The sequence below is a fragment of the Hemicordylus capensis genome, chromosome 1 (genome assembly GCF_027244095.1).
Source record: "Hemicordylus capensis ecotype Gifberg chromosome 1, rHemCap1.1.pri, whole genome shotgun sequence".
Classification (NCBI taxonomy): Eukaryota; Metazoa; Chordata; class Lepidosauria; order Squamata; family Cordylidae; genus Hemicordylus; species Hemicordylus capensis.
The window spans coordinates 160308763-160327584 of NC_069657.1; the positions used below are offsets into that span (position 1 = coordinate 160308763).

At 46.3% G+C, this 18822-nt stretch overlaps 1 protein-coding gene and 1 pseudogene across 4 annotated transcripts in view; one reads left to right on the forward strand and one right to left on the reverse strand.

The window, feature by feature from the left end:
* Positions 1-18822, forward strand: part of PDIA5 (protein disulfide isomerase family A member 5) — a 249934-nt gene that overhangs the window by 43208 nt on the left and 187904 nt on the right. For all 4 annotated transcript variants that reach the window (XR_008313477.1, XM_053284904.1, XM_053284906.1 and 1 more), the window contains one exon: positions 18409-18535. Coding sequence is in view for 3 of the 4 variants with exons in the window: in XM_053284906.1 (XP_053140881.1) it covers positions 18409-18535 (127 nt within the window). In the remaining variant the exon portion in view is untranslated. The remainder of the gene's footprint in view (positions 1-18408; positions 18536-18822) is intronic.
* On the reverse strand, positions 6836-6954 carry LOC128341426 (uncharacterized; annotated as a pseudogene).

Sequence of the window (18822 nt, forward strand, 5' to 3'; positions counted from 1 at the left end):
GGGGATGCCTCTTGTAAGCCCATGCATGCTGTGACACATACATGCAGCATCTAAAAATAAAGTGTGCTTTATTAGTTCAGGAAAAAAGGTGACTCTGTGGAGACCAGATAGAGGTCTATAAAACTATGCATGGTGTGGCAAGAGGGGATAGGGAGAAAATTTTCTCCCTCTCTCACAGCACTAGAATCAAGTCATCCCATGAAACTGATTTAGGACTGACAAAAGGAAGCACTCTTTCACACAACACATAATTAAGCTGTGGAATTCTTTGGCCCAGGAGATAGTGATGGCCACCAGCTTGGATGGCTTTAAAAAGGACCTAGACAAATTGATGGACTAGTCTTTTTCCACGTATGGGGAGGGCATCCTTCACACGATGGGTTGTCAGTCACTGCATGCTCTGAGACAGGGCCAATAGGATTTGAGCACGATCGTTACTCCCCCTGCCGAGCCCTAGCTTACCCAGTTCTGGTCCTGTCTTCGCTCTGTGACAGTACTACTTTTTCCTTCTCTCCATTCTGCTGTGTGCAAGGGGGGGAAAGGAGTTGTTGGCGACAAATACGGTCGGTGGTTTTGTCGGTTCTCTTTCTCTGTTATTGTGTGTGTTTTTTCCGTTTTGTAGTTGCCTAGTCAATTTCACCCTTTTCCCCTCCAAGTGTTCCCTCCTTGTTCGTTCTTCTGTCAGTTTCTCCTCCACCACCGTTTGCAGTCAGAGCCATGGAAGTCGCACATACTGGCGACATGTTGCGGGGTTCCCTCTCTGAAGGACCCCTCTCTGATGCCCCAATTCAAAAGTCCCTAATAGCCCCTTCGGGGGCTGGGGAAAGTGCAAAAACGGCCGATGCGGGCATAATTCTGGCTGAAAGTGCTCCTACTATTGTGAAGGTGCTTACCAAGAAGAAAGTGCTTACGGGCACGGGCCATTCTAAAGCACTCAAAAAATCAAAGCACTTGGGGGCGGAGAGCACAAAGCCTAAAAAGAAGAAGAAAGCTAAGGCTTCTCTCTTATCTAAGGCGCCCGTGAGTGAAAGGCTCCAGATGAAGGCGGTGAGAGAGCGAAAGCCGGGAAAGGAGGAAACGGCTCTTCCCGCTCAAATAGCGCCCGCCATTTTAGAGCACTTAAATCCGTCCGCGGCTTCTCAGAGCTCGATCGGATCGGTTGCTGGGGCTTTTGCTGGGGCATTGCTGCCCGTTGTACAGGCGACGGGGGAGCCGGGCGTGATCTCCTCCACCTTGTCGGCCCGATCGGAACCGCTCCAGCCTCCGTTGTCGGCGGTGAGTGTTTTGGCGGGAGAACCGCTGACGGGCGCTGTGGGCCCTAGCGGGGAGTTGCTATCAGCAAAAGAAATTGCTTGGCTTACTGCCTTTGTTCAAAAGAATTGCCTCGCGGTGGTGTCTCCTCTCTTGAACCAGCAAGGCAGTCTTAATGCCTCAGTGCCTCTGATCAGGTCTGATGTCCCGGGTGGCTCAACAAATCCTGTGGCTTGCAGTGCTGCTCAGACGGAGGGACAAAATAATATGGTGGGCGCCAATATACAACGGTCCCAACCACGCAGGGGCAGACGCCCATCTTTTTCCTCCTCACCGGACTCCAGTCCGGTCAGGCAGTCCATCCCTGTGGGAGAAAGGGTATGGCTGGCTAGAAATGCCAGAAAGCGACGCCATGGGAGAATTTCTCAAGTTTATTCCTCTGGGGGGGAGGACTCTCCTGTTATGAAAAGAACAAGTACACGATCTAATGTTGCAGCCCCTTTGATAGAGGGGCCACAAGGGGATCAAGGGTTTCCCATTTCCACGTCAGGCGCTCCTGCCAGTCGACCTCGGGGTCCGAGTTCGAGTTCTGACGAATCGGAAAAGGAGGAGGGTGAGTTGTCTGATGAACAGACTCCATCAGAAACTCCCTCCTCAGCACGGTTGTTTTCCCTTAACGAGTTTGAGATTCTTTTGGCTAAGGCTAAAAGGGCAATTAAAGATGTTTCTAATGACTCCAGCCCTCAGCCGGTACCCGGGCTAGATCAGGAAGTCTTCCCATCCACTTCCACCTCCCCAGCCACAGTCCCCTTCCCATCCCTGTTCAGGGAAGTAATGTTGGCAGAATGGGGGATCCCTATGGCATCTAAACCTTCCTTAAGTTTTCCAAAAAAATTGTATACTCTTCCTTCTGATATTATGTCCCTCATAGCCGTTCCAGTGGTTGATGCTCCGGTTGCGCAATTGGTGACTGGAGCATTGGTCAATAAAGAAGGTGAGGAATTCCTCAAGTCACCAGAGGAGAAGAAGACGGATCATCTCCTGAAAAAAGCGCACGAAGCCTCGGCGACCATCATCCGGGCAGCCTCCACTAACTCCATATTTGCAAGGGCGACAATTCTCTGGACAAAGGAGTTGGCAAAACTGGTACCTCCAGAACTCACAAAACTGCGTCAGGGCCTGAATAAAATTGCAAGGGCTTCTGCCCTAATGGCGGACTCTAGCCTGGATTGCTTGCAACATGCTTCCAGAGCTATGGCGGCCAATGTAGCGGTTCGTAGGGGTCTCTGGTTGCGACACTGGAATGTTGACTCTAAATCAAAGGCAGCTTTGGCAGCCACCCCCTTTCGTGGTGTGAAGTTGTTTGGGGAGGCCTTGGAACCAGTGTTGGTAGAGACACGTGATAAAAAGAAAGCCATGCCTATGGGACGGGGGAGGCCCTTTCGAGGGGGGACAAATTTTCAACATTCCTTTCGTCCCTTTAGGTCCTTCGGAAGATCAGGATCTGCTGGCTTTCGAGACAATTTCAGAGACAGAGATTTCAGAGGGAACCAGTATAGGTCCACCTGGCGCCAGTCCTGGAACCCAAGATCCAGGGGATCAAACAAACGTGGAGCTTCCTTTGCCGCTGGACAGGATCGTCGCGCCCGTAAACAATGACTACTGTCAGGTAGGAGGCAGATTGAGTGCCTTTGCCACAGTTTGGGGGGACACGACCACGGACTCCTGGGTCCTTCACACCGTTTCTCAGGGGTACCGCATAGACTTCATGTCTGCGCCCCCAGACTTTTTCTACATCACGCCCCTTTCCAAAAACCCCGTGAAGAGAAAGTTGATGCAGGATGCCATCCAACATCTATTGGACATTCGGGCCGTGGAACCGGTTCCTGCACAGCAGACCTTCAAAGGGGTTTTCTCCCTCCTTTTCCTGGTCCCAAAAAAGGACGATTCTTGGAGGGCGATCTTAAATTTGAAGCGGCTGAATCGGTACGTGAGGAAAAGGCATTTCAGGATGGAGTCCCTCCGATCCATCAAGGCAGCGGTTCTGCCAGGGGACTGGTTGGCCTCGTTAGATTTGTCAGAGGCATATCTTCACGTACCAATTCATCCGGATTATCGATGCTTCCTCCGGTTTTCATACAACGGCCGCTCCTATCAGTACAAGGCCCTACCCTTCGGCCTTTCCACGGCGCCGAGGGTATTTACCAAATTGATGGTGGCGGTCATCACCCATGCCAGGTTACAGGGCATCCATGCCTATCCTTATTTAGACGATGTTTTACTGCGGGCAATTTCGGAGGAGGAGGCCGAGGCGAGTGTCTGTCGTGCAGTCAGTATCCTTCAGAATCACGGGTTTCTCATCAATGCCACCAAGAGTCATCTGCGTCCTACTCAGGTCCTCGTTCATCTCGGTGTATTGTTCGACACCAAGACAGCTGTCGTTCGCCTACCCAAAGAAAGGAGGCAAAAGATCGCGACGACGGTCATTTCACTGGTGCACAGGAAGAAGGCCCCACTCCTTTGCCTGGCTCAGCTCCTGGGCATGATGGTGGCTTGTTTCGACTGCGTGCCCTGGTCAAGATGGCATTCCAGGCCTCTGCAGTGGCTTCTTCTGCCTCACCAGGAGGACATTATGGACAGACGGAACATCTGGGTCAAACTGACCTCAAGAGTTCGGCATTCCCTTCGGTGGTGGACCTCGTCGGCCATGCTACGGGGCCTTCCCTTGGAGCTAATGCAGAGATCTGTAGTCACGACGGACGCCAGCATGTTCGGTTGGGGGGCCCACTACCTCGATCTGCAGGCCCAAGGAATATGGGCTCAGGAGGATCTCTGCCACAATATAAATTGGCTGGAACTGAGGGCCGTCCGCTTGGCTCTGTTGAAGTTCCAAGTTCACCTCGAGGGCAAGGATGTACTAATCCGCACAGACAACATTACCACGAAAGCTCATTTGAACCATCAGGGAGGAACGAGGTCACGAACGCTGATGCTAGAGTCGGATGCGCTGTTCAGCTGGGCGGAACTCCACCTGCGCTCAATAGCAGCAGAACACCTGGCGGGTCAGTCGAATATCCTGGCAGACTGGCTGAGCAGACAGTATCTGGATCCGGGAGAATGGTCGCTCCACCAGGAGGTGTTCAAGCAGGTCTCCAGGATGTGGGGCCCCCCAGTCTTGGACCTCTTCGCTTCCCGTTCAAACAGCAAACTTCCACGGTTCTTCTCTCGACACTTTTGCCCTCAGGCGGAACAGGTGGACGCCCTGACGTCCAGATGGCCTCGCGGTGTACTCCTTTACGCCTTCCCCCCGCTGACTATACTACGCAGAGTCATCAGGAAGCTGATGTCCGAGAGAGCGGAGGTTATTCTTATAGCCCCATTCTGGCCAAGACGTCCGTGGTTTTCGGATCTATTGGCCCTGTCGGTGCGGAAACCATGGGCCCTGCCCAGCAGACCAGATCTTCTCAATCAGGGGCCACTGCTACATCCGGATCCTGTTTGGCTCCGCCTTCACGCGTGGAGATTGAGCGCCGGGCGTTAGAAGAGAAGGGATACCCTGAGCCAGTCCAACAAACCATCTTGGCGGCGAGGCGTCACTCCACTAAGCGTATTTATCAGATGACATGGAACACCTTCTGTGCCTGGTCACGTAAGGAGGGTCTTGATCCGACGCAGGCGGGGGTGTCGTCTGTGCTTAGTTTTTTGCAGGCAGGAATTGCCAAAGGTCTCCGCCCAGGTACTCTTCGACGTCAGATCTCTGCGCTATCATCAGTTCTGAGCCTTGGCAGCACAGACTCAAATTCGCTCCATCCCGACATTCGAAGATTCTTGAGAGGAGCAGTTAACCTTAATCCCCCTCCGGTTCCCAGGTTTCCTTCGTGGGACTTGGATAAGGTTCTTCAGGCGCTCACGAAGGATCCCTTCGAACCGCTTCGTAAGATCTCTCTAAGGTTGATGACCTTTAAGGTTCTTTTTCTGGTCGCGATAACATCTGCCAGGAGGGTTTCTGAGCTCGCCGCCCTATCGGCTCGTGACGAGCTATGTGTGTTTCAAAAAGAGGCTGTCGTAATGAAGTTGGACCCCACCTTTCTTCCCAAGGTGAACTCTGTATTCCATAGGGCACAAGAAATCGTATTACCATCATTTTGTCCAAAGCCTCTCCATCCAAAAGAACATCTTTGGCATTCGCTGGATGTACGTAGGGCACTCCGTATTTATCTTAAACGGACCAAACCATTTAGGAAGTCTGATTCCCTTTTTGTTTGCTTCTTGCCTTCTAAGTTAGGTTTCAAGGCTTCTAAGGATGCTTTAGCGCGGTGGATAAGAACCACTATTGCGTTGGCATATGAGTCCCTACATCTGCCCATACCTTCTGGAATCACGGCGCATTCAACTAGGAGTGCTTTGGCATCGGCAGCCTTCTCGGCTAGGGTACCGGTGGAAGACATCTGTAAAGCAGCAGCATGGTCTTCCTCGTCACCCTTCGTGAAACATTACAAGATTCCCTCATTTCATCAACCGCTGGCAGCTCTGGGACGCACGGTCCTACAAAAGGTGTTGGAGGTCTAGCCGGGGGAAACCTTGGCATCCGTTACCCTCCCACACACATTTAGCTTGGATATGTCCCATCGTGTGAAGGATGCCCTCCCCATACGTGGAAAAAGAAACATTGGTAGACTTACCGTGAAGGGTTCTTTTTCAAGTATGGGGAGGGCATCCGGCCCGCCCTCGGATGCTTGGGTGGGGAGTTTTTCGGGGTGGCGGCACAACTCCTAGGGTGCATAGAATCAATCTATCACTTTTTCTTCCTCTCAGACTTGTATTTCCTGAGGGGCCATTATGGGCCTTGGCTTTGTTTACCTTTCTACCTTTTCTACTTCCTTCTGAGTTATAGAGACTGCTGATCGCTCTACAGACCAGAACTGGGTAAGCTAGGGCTCGGCAGGGGGAGTAACGATCGTGCTCAAATCCTATTGGCCCTGTCTCAGAGCATGCAGTGACTGACAACCCATCGTGTGAAGGATGTCCTCCCCATACTTGAAAAAGAACCCTTCACGGTAAGTCTACCAATGTTTCTATCAATAACTGCTAGTCTTGATGGCTATAGGCTACCTGTAGGTTCAGAAGCAGGATGTCTCCAAATATCAGTTGCAGGGGAACAACAGGAGAGAGGGCATGCCTCACCTCTTGCCTGTGGGCTTCCCAAAAGCTTCTGGTGGGCAGTTGTGAGAAAGAGGATGCTGGACTAGAAGGGTCTTGGGCCTGATCTAGCTCTATATTCTTATGTGCTTGTTTCATTGAAATGTTGTCTTAATCATATGCATATTTATGTAGATTTGATTACTCAGTCAATGAAGATTGTTTTACTGGGGGGACAGCTTTAATATACCAGGGCTGCTCAACTTCGGTCCTCCTGCAGATGCTGGCCTACTGGCCGCTGTGGCTTCATCCCCTGAGGGGACTATCTTGCAGTGCTCACACATCAAGTCTCCCATTCAGATGCAACCAGGGCAGACCCTGCTTAGCTAAGGGGACAAGTCATGCTTGCTACCACAAGACCAGCTCTCCTCTCCAATAATTAAAAAGCCCACAGCACCCAGTATTCCCAGGCGGTCTCCCATCCAAGTACTAACCAGGCCTGACTCTGCTTAGCTTCCGAGATCAGATGAGATCGGGCGCATTCAGGGTAGTGTGGCTACCCTGGGTGAAAATAGGTGAATGACTATGTAAGCCCATAAGATGGTTCAAGATCCACAGGAAGGGTGAGTCTAATATAGGAAGCAAAAGTTACCTGTTAAAATGACAACTCTTGCCTTCGCTACCACACACTGAAAACTGGAATGGATGCCTCCCCCGCCGTACTTTTAGGGAAAGGCAAGTGGATTGTTCTTCCTCCTGGTCTAGGAGAGACAGACAAAATATAACTGAGTGGAAGGTTTGTTATAACGCCTAGCAGCTGCTTATGTCATCTTGAGGAAGTCAAACATCCTACTTTTCTGGTTTGTGGCCTGTAGTGTGAATTAATGTATGAAGCTTCTTCTCAAAGAATAAAAGAGTTAGATAATGTGAATCTCTTTAACTCTTATCGACTTGCAAATGTCATGTAGTCTACAATGCTTATCTCAAGGTGAGGAGTTCTTGGATGCCCTAGATCACCTATTGAATATCTGATGCACAGGTCCAAGTGTGAATATACAGATTTCCATATCCAGCCTGCCAGCTTAGACATTTTTGTAGCAAGCATTCCATTCTGGTGGCCCGACCAGCTGAAACTTTAATACAGAAAAAATGGTGATGATTTATTCAGCAACTGCCAGTGGATATCTGGGGGCCTGCCATACATAGGAAAAGACATAGCCCCTGTGTCAATGGGTTTAGGGCATTAGCTTAGGAAATTGTTAGCTATTTTAAGAATTGGTATGAGGTTGTAACAGAAGACAGGGTTTAACACATGTATTGATACCCTAAAAGCCAATTAAATCATACAGGAATAAGTCTTTTGCTTGTTATGCCACACAGCAAAATCAAACACAAAAGATAAATTCCATTACATGAGGGCATGGAACGCTGTCATAGTTTCCAAACCACATTTTCCCCAGGGAGTTGATGATAATGCAGTAAACCTTCACTGAAACTGCTGCCTTGTATTTATCTGGGAATGAATGTAAGTTCCAAGCTACCTCAGTAAGTGTATAGGGGTATATCCCCCCACCCCGCAAAAGAGAAAAGCTTGTTCTGGTTTTGTAACAGAATCTGGTGATTGTGATTGTGAGAATTGTGATTGTGATTGTTTTGTAACAGAATCTGGTGATTGTGAGACTTTGTAAAATGCTTTGGTTTTTAGCTTACTTTCCAGTAGGCTTATGAGATAATCCACCATTCTGTGTGTGTCCGTTCATGTGTGTGTGTCCCCCGCCGCCATCAACATCACAACACCTAGACCAATATGAACCACATTGGGTTCAGTTGTAGGGACACATAGGGACACCTCAATGGCGTAGTTTGTGATGATGTCATTCACACCAATACACAATGGCAGACGCAGGAACGTTTGAGGTGCAAGTGGGCTAACTTGTAAACTGCCTAACCAATTTGAACCAAATTTGCTACAGCTGTAGGGACACATAGGGACACCTCAACAGTAAAGATTGTGATGATGTAATCCACCCCAATCCAAGATGGCGGATGCATAAATTTTTGCAGTGCAAGTGCACTAACTTGAGGACTGTCTAACTGATTTGAACCAAATTTGGAGCCGCTGTAGTGAGTGACACACAGGGACACCTCAGTGGTGCAATTTGTAATGATGACATCCACCCCGATCCAAGATGGTGGACACATTGACATTTGCAGTGCAAGAAATCTAACTTGTTCTCGATTTAAACCAAATTTACTCCAGATGTAGAAACAGAAAAAGGAAAGTAGGCTGATTAGTTCTTACTAGAACTACTAGTAAAAGTAACTAGTAGGAGAGGAGAGCTGGTCTTGTGGTAGCAAGCATGACTTGTCCCCATAGCTAAGCAGGGTCTGCCTTGGTTGCATATGAATGGGAGACTTGATGTGTGAGCACTGCAAGATATTCCTCTCAGGGGATGAAGCTGCTCTGGGAAGAGCATCTAGGTTCCAAGTTCCCTCTCTGGCTTCTTCAAGATAGGGCTGAGAGAAATTCCTGCCTGCAACCTTGGAGAAGCAACTGCCAGTCTGTGAAGACAATACTGAGCTAGATAGACCAATGGTCTGACTCAGTATATGGCAGTTTCCTATGTTTCCTATGTTCCACTGCAAGATATTCCTCTCAGTGGATGAAGCCGCTCTGGACCAGTGGTCTGGACCAATGGTCATAGACCAATGGTCTGACTCAGTATATGGCAGTTTCCTATGTTCCTATGTTGTTCCTAACTTGTTGTTAAACTTGAGTGGAAAAGTGAGTCAAATGTGCCCCAATTAAAACAAAAACTTTGAGTTCAATGTTGTGCAACTCCATCTTCCAGTTCAGGATTGACCTTAATAAGGTTGAGTGCTTTGTGGTTCTTCATTTACCACCTCCTTGTAATATTGTTTAGGAACATAGGAAGCTGCTATATACTGGGTCAGTTCATAGGTCCATCTAGCTCAGTATTGTCTACACAGACTGGCAGCAGCTTCTCCAAAGTTGCAGGCAGGAATCTCTCTCAGCCCTATCTTGGAGATGCCAGGGAGGAAACTTGGAACCTTCTGCTCTTCCCAGAGTGGCTCCCATTCATATGCAACCAGGGCAGACCCTGCTTAGCTAAGGGGACAAGTCATGCTTGCTACCACAAGACCATCTCTCATTTAAAATTGCCCCTTTTCTTAATATGGGTATTGGGGTATTAGACTCCAACCCCTATTAGACTCCATGTTAACTGAAAAATCTCAGAGACGACCCCCCCCCACAAAATCCCATCATAATACTGTCTGTAGATGCTTAATGGAACCTCTTCCTTCCATAGCTCCGCCCTACAATTTTCACTTCTCTAGTTGTTCTCTTGCCCAACAAACATGCTTATGGCTCTGTTTGTCTCAAGGAGGAGGCACTGTAAATGTGTTCAGCAATTTGATGACTGCAGCCTGGCTAACAGAACTTCCAGTGAATATGCTTATGGTGCCTCCTCGTTGAGACGAACAGTGCCATAAGCATGTTGTTCAGAGGGGACAAGTGACAGCAGTGGGGTGGGTCTTCCTCACTGCTTTTGACATTGTCAGCGTGAGTGCCCATGGCACTCACAATGCCTGAAGATGCCTTAGTCTTGTGGGAAGAGAGCATCGAGGCTGAACATGTAAGATCTTCCCTAGATTCTTAAAGGAATAAATGGCCATTCTTCTCAAGCATGTCTGCAAACGGTTTGTGGGTATATAGTACCTCAAGGAGACTACTCATGTACTCTATCATCTGGTATTGGGCTAACAAGTGTCCCAAATTACCCATACACTTAAAAAACCTTGGGGCTGCATTAAGCATGACGACAACTTTGCAGTTAAAAATCAGCACCTTATTTACTACTTAACTGTTAATGGGAATTACTAAAACAAAGAAGGAACTGGTACATGTCACCTGACAAAGTTATTGGCATTACTAGTTTAGAAGTGGTTTGGCATAATGTACCCCCTTGCTTTTAAATATGAAAAGGTTCATTAAAATATTAAACAACTCATAACATAACATCAGAAAAACATAACATGAACTGAAGCAAATGGCAGCATAGTAGTAAAATAATTCGCCCATGCTAAATACTCAAAGCACAAATAGTACAATTCACCACTGCATGAATTCTCAAGTGGTGCAAGTCCCTTGGCCCCTTACCCCCTGGTAAGACAACATGTTGGAGTTAGGTGAGGCAGTGTGATGCAATGATCCTGAATCAGTCATCACTCTGGGAGAGTAGTGCCCACAGATACTGCCCAATGAGCTTCATGTGTCAGTGAAGAATTAGACACCTTCCATTTCAATTTCAGAACTGATGCTGGAGCTTTCTTCATGAAAGAACTCTTCCACTTTAGCATGCACACCACTTCCTTCAGATTCCAATTTACTGTCTTCTGTTACCTTTTCTTCTGTCTTCCAATACCTTCAGATACAGTTAGGTCTCTTAACTCCTCAAATTCTGATGCAGAGATCTCCTCTGCATATATCTTTCAGTTCTGCCATGCTTACTTTATTTGTCGGAAATGTAAGCGAAATCAGACTATGGAAGCCTACCTGTATTTATGTTGGACCTCTTGGAAAGAAAAGTTTCTGTTGACTTGATGAGATAAGTTCCTCTTCCCCTGGGGAAACTGGCTTCTGTTACTTGGGGAAAGGGTTGGCATTCCTTCGCCATCTAACCAGTTGGCCACGGTAATTTCCGTCTGTGGATTGTTTAAATCAAGCCTTTCATTTCAGATGCTTTATCTGGTAATATTTATGTAAAGAAGTTAGGAAGATTACCTGATAACCCTTCATTGTGAGGTGCTAGAAAGCTCACCTTATGCTGGGATATTGTGTTTTGTGTTGCTTGTACACATTTGCAGACGCAGTGTGGTTGTGCATACCCCGTTGCCTGATTAACTTGAAATCTGCCACTTTTGAAGAGAAGGTGCATGAAGGGCAATGATCTATAGGCAGTTCACAGGTTTTCACTCCTAGCAGGTTTTTAATATAGTCGTACGTACGTGTGTATCTGCATTATGTAGTAGAAGGGAAAGGACTGTAGTTGCATAGCTAATTATTTACAGTTTGTCAGTGCACAAAACCTGTGCCCTGTTATTTTGTCCTGCTCCTGATAGGCTTTGTCACTTGCTCTCCAAACCTGGCTGCAGTGCATTCTGTGGTAATAATACAGATATTACAGGTATTCACTAAATAAGAGCTTTGAATGGGAAGGTGAACAAGGAGGCAGAACAGACTAATTTAGTAGGCAGTGGAGCTGGAATCTAGGAGACTGACTCCGCTCATCACAATGGCAGGCAGATAATAAATTAATTGCAATATCTCTTGTGGCCTTGAATAGTTTAGTCTTTTTGAAAAATCACTTTTTATCGTTTAAGCTGTTTCCCATTTCATGTAGGAGTCTCTGTATTTCTGAGCATGTTGCCCAGTTTGGGAAGGGCCTGAGATGAAGCCATTGGTCTGGTACACACATGCCTCATTTTCTGAAGGTCCAAATTGCAGTCCTGGTGTGTCATAGCAACATAGGAAGCTGCCATATACTGAGTCAGACCATTGGTCTATCTAGCTCAGTATTGTCTTCATAGATGGGCGGTGGCTTCTCCAAGGTTGCAGGCAGGAATCTCTCCCTCAGCCCTATCTTGAAGAAGCCAGAGAAGGAACTTGGAACCTTCTGCTCTTCTCAGAGCAGCTCCACCCCCTGAGGGGAATATCTTGCAGTGCTCACACTTCTAGTCTCCCATTCATATGCAGCCAGGGCAGACCCTGCTTAGCTAAGGGGGCAAATCATGCTTGCTACCACAAGACCACACTGGGCAATGCAACAGAAAGACCCCTACTTCCCACAAGGGAGAACTATAGCCATTAGCCTAGAGGGTCAGATTAGTAGTATGATGGCCAGCTGCTTATAGAGCAGTACCACAGACTGCCCAGCTCTCGTTGTTCCTCTTAATTTGACATGTTGGTCCCCCTCTTTCATATTGTATGTGAATCTTTTATGTGGCTGTAATATTTCTAGTAGTTCCTGGTTGCCTCCTTGAGGCAATATTTATTTAAATGTATGTATATATGTATTTAAAATATTTCCATACTGCCTAAAACCTGCATCTCTGGGTTGTTTACAATTAAAATCATTTAAAAGATTAAAAACATTTTAAACCCAATATTAAAATTATTTAAAACTATAAATCTAATGAAAAGTCTTGGTGAATAAATGTATCTTCAGTGCCTTTTTAAAAGTTGCCAGAGATGGGGAGGCTCTTATTTCAATAGGAAGCACATTCCAAATTCCAGGGGCTGCAACGGAGAAGGCCCGTTCCTAAGTAGCCACCAAATGAGTTGGCGGAAGCCGCAGGCGAACCTCTCCAGATGATCTTAGCAAGCGGTGAGGCTCATGGCAAAGAAGACGTTCTCTTAAATACCCAGGGCCTGAGCTGTTTAGGGCTTTATAGGTAATGACCAACACCTTGTATTTTGCCCAGAAATGTATCGGTAGCCAGTGCAATTCCTTCTACACAGGAGTAATATGGTCTCTCCTAGATGACCCAGAGACCAACCTGGCTGCTGCGTTCTGAACCAACTGCCATTTCCGGACTACATACAAAGGCAGCCCCACATAGAGTGCATTGCAATAATTCAGCCTAGAGGTTACCAGTGGATGTACCACTGTTCTGAGGTCGTTCATCTCAAGAAATGGATACAGCCGGCGTATCAGCTGAGTCTGATAAAAAGCACCTCTGGTCACTGCCTCAACCTGGGACACCAGGGAGAGGCTCGGATCCAGAAGTACCCCCAGACTGCCTACCTGTTCCTTCCGGGGGGAGTGTGACCCCATCCAGAACGGGGAGATCAAAATTGTCTCACTAGTTTCAACCCTGCCCAATAAGTACCTCCATCCTATCTGGATTCAGCCTCAGTTTGTTAGCCCTCATCCAGCCCATTACTGCCTGCAGGCAGATGTTTAGGGAGGTTATGCCTTCTCCTGATGAGGTTAACATGGAGAAATAGATTAGGGTGTCATCAGCATACTGATAACACCCTGTACCAAATTCTCTGATGATCTCTCCCAGCATTCATGTAGATATTAAACAACATCGGAGACAGTACAGAGCCCTGAGGGACACCATAGGAAAATTCAGATTTTGAAGAGCAGTAGTCTCCAAGATACACCCTCTGGAATCTGCCAGTGAGGTAGGAGTGGAACCACAGCAAAGCAGTTCCTCCTACCCTCAGACGTTCCAGAAAGACACTATGGTCAAAAGTATCGAAAGCTGCCGAGAGATCCAAAAGGACCAACCAGAGTCACACTCCCTCTGTCAATTCCTAATTGGAGATCATCCATCAGACTGACCAAGGCAGTCTCTACCCCATAACCCACCTGAAAGCCAGTTTGAAATGGGTCTAGATAATCAGTTTCCTTCAAGACCACCTAGAGCTGGGAGGCCACCACTTTCTCATTGGAAGGTTGGAGACAGACCTGTAATTGTTTAACTCTGAGGGATCCAAGGCAGGCTTCTTCAGAAGCATTATTCTCTTTAATTTTTTTTCATCTGTGTGCGGAATGAATTTTGTTCTGGGCGGCAGTATCAAGGCAGTGCGCGCGCATGCATTCTGAGTAGGGCGCTCCTGATTCAACCTGAGCAGGATCTAAAGTTACCTGAGCGAACATTAAAAAAAATGTGTGAGCACACGTGCATGCCTTAGAGGGAACACTATCCAGAAGTGTTCTAATGATTGCCTCCTTAAGACAAGGTGGCATCCTGTCCTCCTTCAGAGAAGCATTTATAATCTTTACCAGGCCCTCTACAACAGCCTCCCTGCCAGATAGCATAAACCATGTCAGGCAAGGATCAAGAGGACAGGTGGTAGGCCGCACCACTCCAAGCAACTTGTTCACATCCTCAGGAGTCACAAACAAACTGATCCAGAGTCATCACATAAGAGCTGCTTCTGGACACCTCAGCATCGGACTCTGTAACAATTGTGGAGTTTGAATCTAAGTTGGCCCGAATACAAGAGGTTTTGTCCCTAAAGAACTCATTAACAACATCACAGCAAGTAATTGTTGGTTCTAAGTACTGATTCAAGCGGGAAGGGGTGCACATTAGCCCCTTCACAACCCTGAACAACTCTGCCAGACGTGAACTTGCGGACGTAACTGGGGAGGAAAAGAATCGCTCTTTGCCACATGTATTGCCCGAGCATAGATCTTCAAATGCGCTGTACATAATAATCTGTCAGATTCGAGTCGAGTCTTCCTCCACTTGCGCTCTAGTTGTCTACCTCGCTGCTCCAGACTCCGTAGTTCTTCCCTATACCTAGGGGCCAGTTTCAAAGCGTTTCCGAGAGGATGCTTAAGAGCGATTGTGTCCACTGCTCTGCTGAGTTGATTATTCCAATTCTCCACCAGAGTGTTGACAGGGTCACCAGTAGAGCCAACACTAAATCCTTCCAAGGCTTCTTGGAATCCTAATGGATCCATTAACCTTCTCAGACAGACCATCCTAATGGGCCCTCAGCCCCTGCGGAGGTGGGACGTAGTCATGAGTCCAACCTTAACCAGATGGTGGTCCATCCATGACAATGGGTCCCCACTCTATTCAGAGTGACAGGTCAGATCAAGCGTGTGACCAGCAATATGCGTCGGTCCTGAGACCACCTGGGATAGGCCCATAGTTGTTATGGCCACTATGAACTCTGGAGCTGCTGCGGACAAATTGGTCCCAAAGTGAACCTTGAAGTCCCTCAGCACCACAAGCCTGGGGGACTCCAATGCCATGCTCGAGACCAAGTCTGTCAGCTCAGTTAGGGACTCCGGGCAGCAGGGCAATCGGTACAGCAACAGAAGTCCCAATCTATCCCTGGTTCCCAAACTTAAGTACACACATTCAATATGGTCAGACACTTCAACAAGGTTCCTGGCAAGGGAGATATTGTTCTTGTAGACCACAGCCACTCCACCTCTCCTCGCACTTCCCCTCCCCTGCTCCTCAACAGAGTACTCTGGAGGAAGAAGCTGTGACCAGACTGGGCCACCAGTGTGTCCCAACCAAGTCTCCATAATACATACAAGATTGGCACCTTCATCCAGAATCATATTGTGGATGATTTCAGGTTTATTCTGGACCGACCTGGCATTACAAAGATGAGGCTCTGTGTGTGGTTGGCATTGCTTTCCAAGGTCAAATTCCTGGCAGGATAGCCAGAAGGGGAGACAACATTAAGTTTCTGATTTCGCTTCGCCTGCAACAGTCTGCTGAGCTGTCAGCGTTACTTCTTCAATTCCCCACCACCACTGGAATAACTGCCCCATAATCAGTGGATATACCCCCTGTCTCCCCATCTCCAGACAGACCCAGACACATTAACTCAACTCAATATTGCGTCCTTTTCTCTACCCACTTCTGTTCTTGTGCCATTTGTGTTTTTTTGGCATGTGGGCAGATGCAGTATAACTTCCAGTTAGCTATCTAAGTATTGAACAAAGCGTATTGTGCAAGGAGAATTAGCCTGTTTACAAAGCTCTTGGTGGAAATCATTAATTGCTTTCACATATAATATATTGTAACATCAAATTTAAAAATACATGTTTGATTAGAGCTTAATTTTATGGGAAATATTTGAGATAAAAAGGACACACATTGTATATGTGTTTAGCCTTTACACCAGGCCTGCTCAACTTAGGCCCCCCAGCTGTTTTTGAACTACAAATCCCATAATCCCCAGCCACAGTGGCCAATAGCCGTGGATTATGGGAATTGTATGCCAACATCTGCAGGAGGGCCGAAGTTGAGCAGCCCTGCTTTACACTCTACTATGGGTGAAATGTGAGTGCCTGAAATGCATAGAATCTTTTATTTAGTTCATTTGTTTTGGCTATTGGCTATAACAAAATTAGAGTTTTATTGATAAGATGGGTAATAAGTGCTTCCCATTGTGACTGCGATTTCTTCCTGTGTACTATTGCTGCAGTAGTAGGCTCTCAAGTTTTTTCATTATTCTTAATGCTACAACACATTGGGTTTTTTATGCCCATGAGAGTACCTTACGAGAATGCAGCTGTGTTTTTAAAGGCAGCTTTGATTTTTATTGCTTTTAGGAGTGCTTGGCATCTGGAAATGGAAAAGCTGAGGGTGATAGCATAATTGCCAACTTTTAGTTAAACTTATCGTCTGCCCTATCCTAAAGATTTGGTGTATTATACAACATTGTAAAACATTGTGAAGTATAACTGTGAAATATGCATTTGTGTGTGAAGTGCATATGTGAAATTACACTATAACAATATAAAAAACTAGAATAAAATGTCGGATTACACGTACGTGTGTGTGTGTGTCTCTTTCTCGATCTGGTTTTCCTGATTAGGTTTTAAAACTTTCAATGGATGTACTTTATGAGATCAGGGTTTTGGAAGATGGGGGCTTTTTGCTGGGAGCAGTGTCCATCACATAGGTGGTTTCTTAGACCTGAGCACTGAACTTTGATTTGTGCTTGTTTAGTTTTATTGATGTCTGTTGCACATCACCTGTTTAAAAATCTTATTGACATTCAGTGTTCATAGCTGAAGGTTCTGATTTTAATTGCATTAATAGCTTGTTTTTGAAGATTGTAGTTGGCTGCACAGAAATTGCTTCATTTCTTTTCTGCATCAAGTTTTGGAGCCTATCAAGAAGAAGCCTCAACTATCTCGCAAATAGATGTAGTTGTGGCCACTTGGAAAGAATGAGACTACTTTGAAATTAAATCAGTTTGAATCCAGTTTGGGTTCATAGTGTCATCAGTATGCTGAAAACACCCAGCTCTATTTCTCTTACTTAACTGAATTTGAGGGTGCAGTAGACATGCTGAAAATCTGTAGTAATTTTTAAAGAGTTAATAAATTGAAGCTCAGCTCTGATAAGATGGAGGTGCTCTTGGTGGAGGGTTCACCTAATCTGGGAACTGAGGGTTCAGCCAGTTCAAGACTTGGTTCTCAGTTTGTGGATGCTTTAAAGTTTGGCAGCTCTGGAGGTGGAGTAGTATCTGTTGCTCAAAGTACCTTCTGCCAACTTTGGGTAAAATGTAAGCCTTCTTGGATAGGAATGACCTTGCTGAAGTTATCCGTGCTTTGATCATACTAAAGTTCAGTTTCATTACACGGGGAGCTGTGTTTGACCTCTTGGAAGCCTCAACTGGTCCAAAATGCAGCATGAGGCTGTCAACTGGGTCACTTCAGTGAACATTTTACACCTGTTTTGCTAAACTTGTATTGGCTCCCGAGTTCAATTCAAGGTACTATATTGGCCTTGAAAGCCCCCAAAACCCTTCTGTTAGGAGCTACATTGCTGTCTCCTCAATCAATCTGCATGCACATGAGGACTGTCACTACTTCTGGATATCTGTGCAGATACAATACTTGATTATACAGTCCACATTCATAGCAATAAGTTTGAAGTAGTGTAGGTTGCCATCACCAAGACTGGAGAGAGTAGGTGTTTAGGTCTCTCCTTGCCAGCTTCGTGTTTTCCTGGAGTTTCTGAACTTTCTGCCTTCTCCAGTACTGTGAAGCTGGAGGAGAGGGGAAAAGGCTTCCCTTAGGCAGGGCAGCATTATTTGCCTTTCCTTATAGCATTCCTTGCCACCTTAAGTGGTGCAGCAGGGAAATGCTTGACTAACAAGCAGAAGGTTGCCAGTTCGAATCCCTGCTGGCGCTATACTGCTGGGCAGTAGCGATATAGGAAGATGTTGAAAGGCATCATCTCAGACTTTGAGGGAGGAGGCAATGGTAAACCCCTCCTGTAATCTACCAAAGAAAATCACAGGGACTTGTGGACGCCAGGAGTTGAAATTGACTTGACGGCACATTTTACTTTACTTTATAGCATTTCTTAGCATTTCATTTACTTGGGGATCCCAGACAGATGCTGCTTTGGTAGTGGTGTTCAATGACTGGGTATTATAGTTAGTGAACTCATGATTTTTAAACTGGTTTGTTTCTCCTTTTACATTTGCAGACCATCTTTCCAGCATGCCTGTTATCTGCAAAGATGTCTCCACTGATAGAAAAAATTAGTGATCAAAAGGACTTTAAGAAGCTCCTGAGGACGCGGAATAACGTATTGGTGCTATACTCTAAATCTTGTGAGTTCTTTTCGTTTTAAAGACTAAGTTTTTTAAAAAAATATGCAGAGTGGCTGCCTAAGAAAGAAGAGCATAGACATTGTCAAGATCTTACCAAAATGTTAAATATGGATCATTTACCTGTAGCAGATGGCCAGCAAACCATTTCAGAGCTTGATACAGGCATTTGCTATTTAATGTTTTATTTAATTTCCCAAAATTAATTCATACCTTTCTTGCTGCTTCCTCCTGTCCTAACAGCCAATGAAAATAATTTCCATTTCATAACATGTTTATAAATATAACAC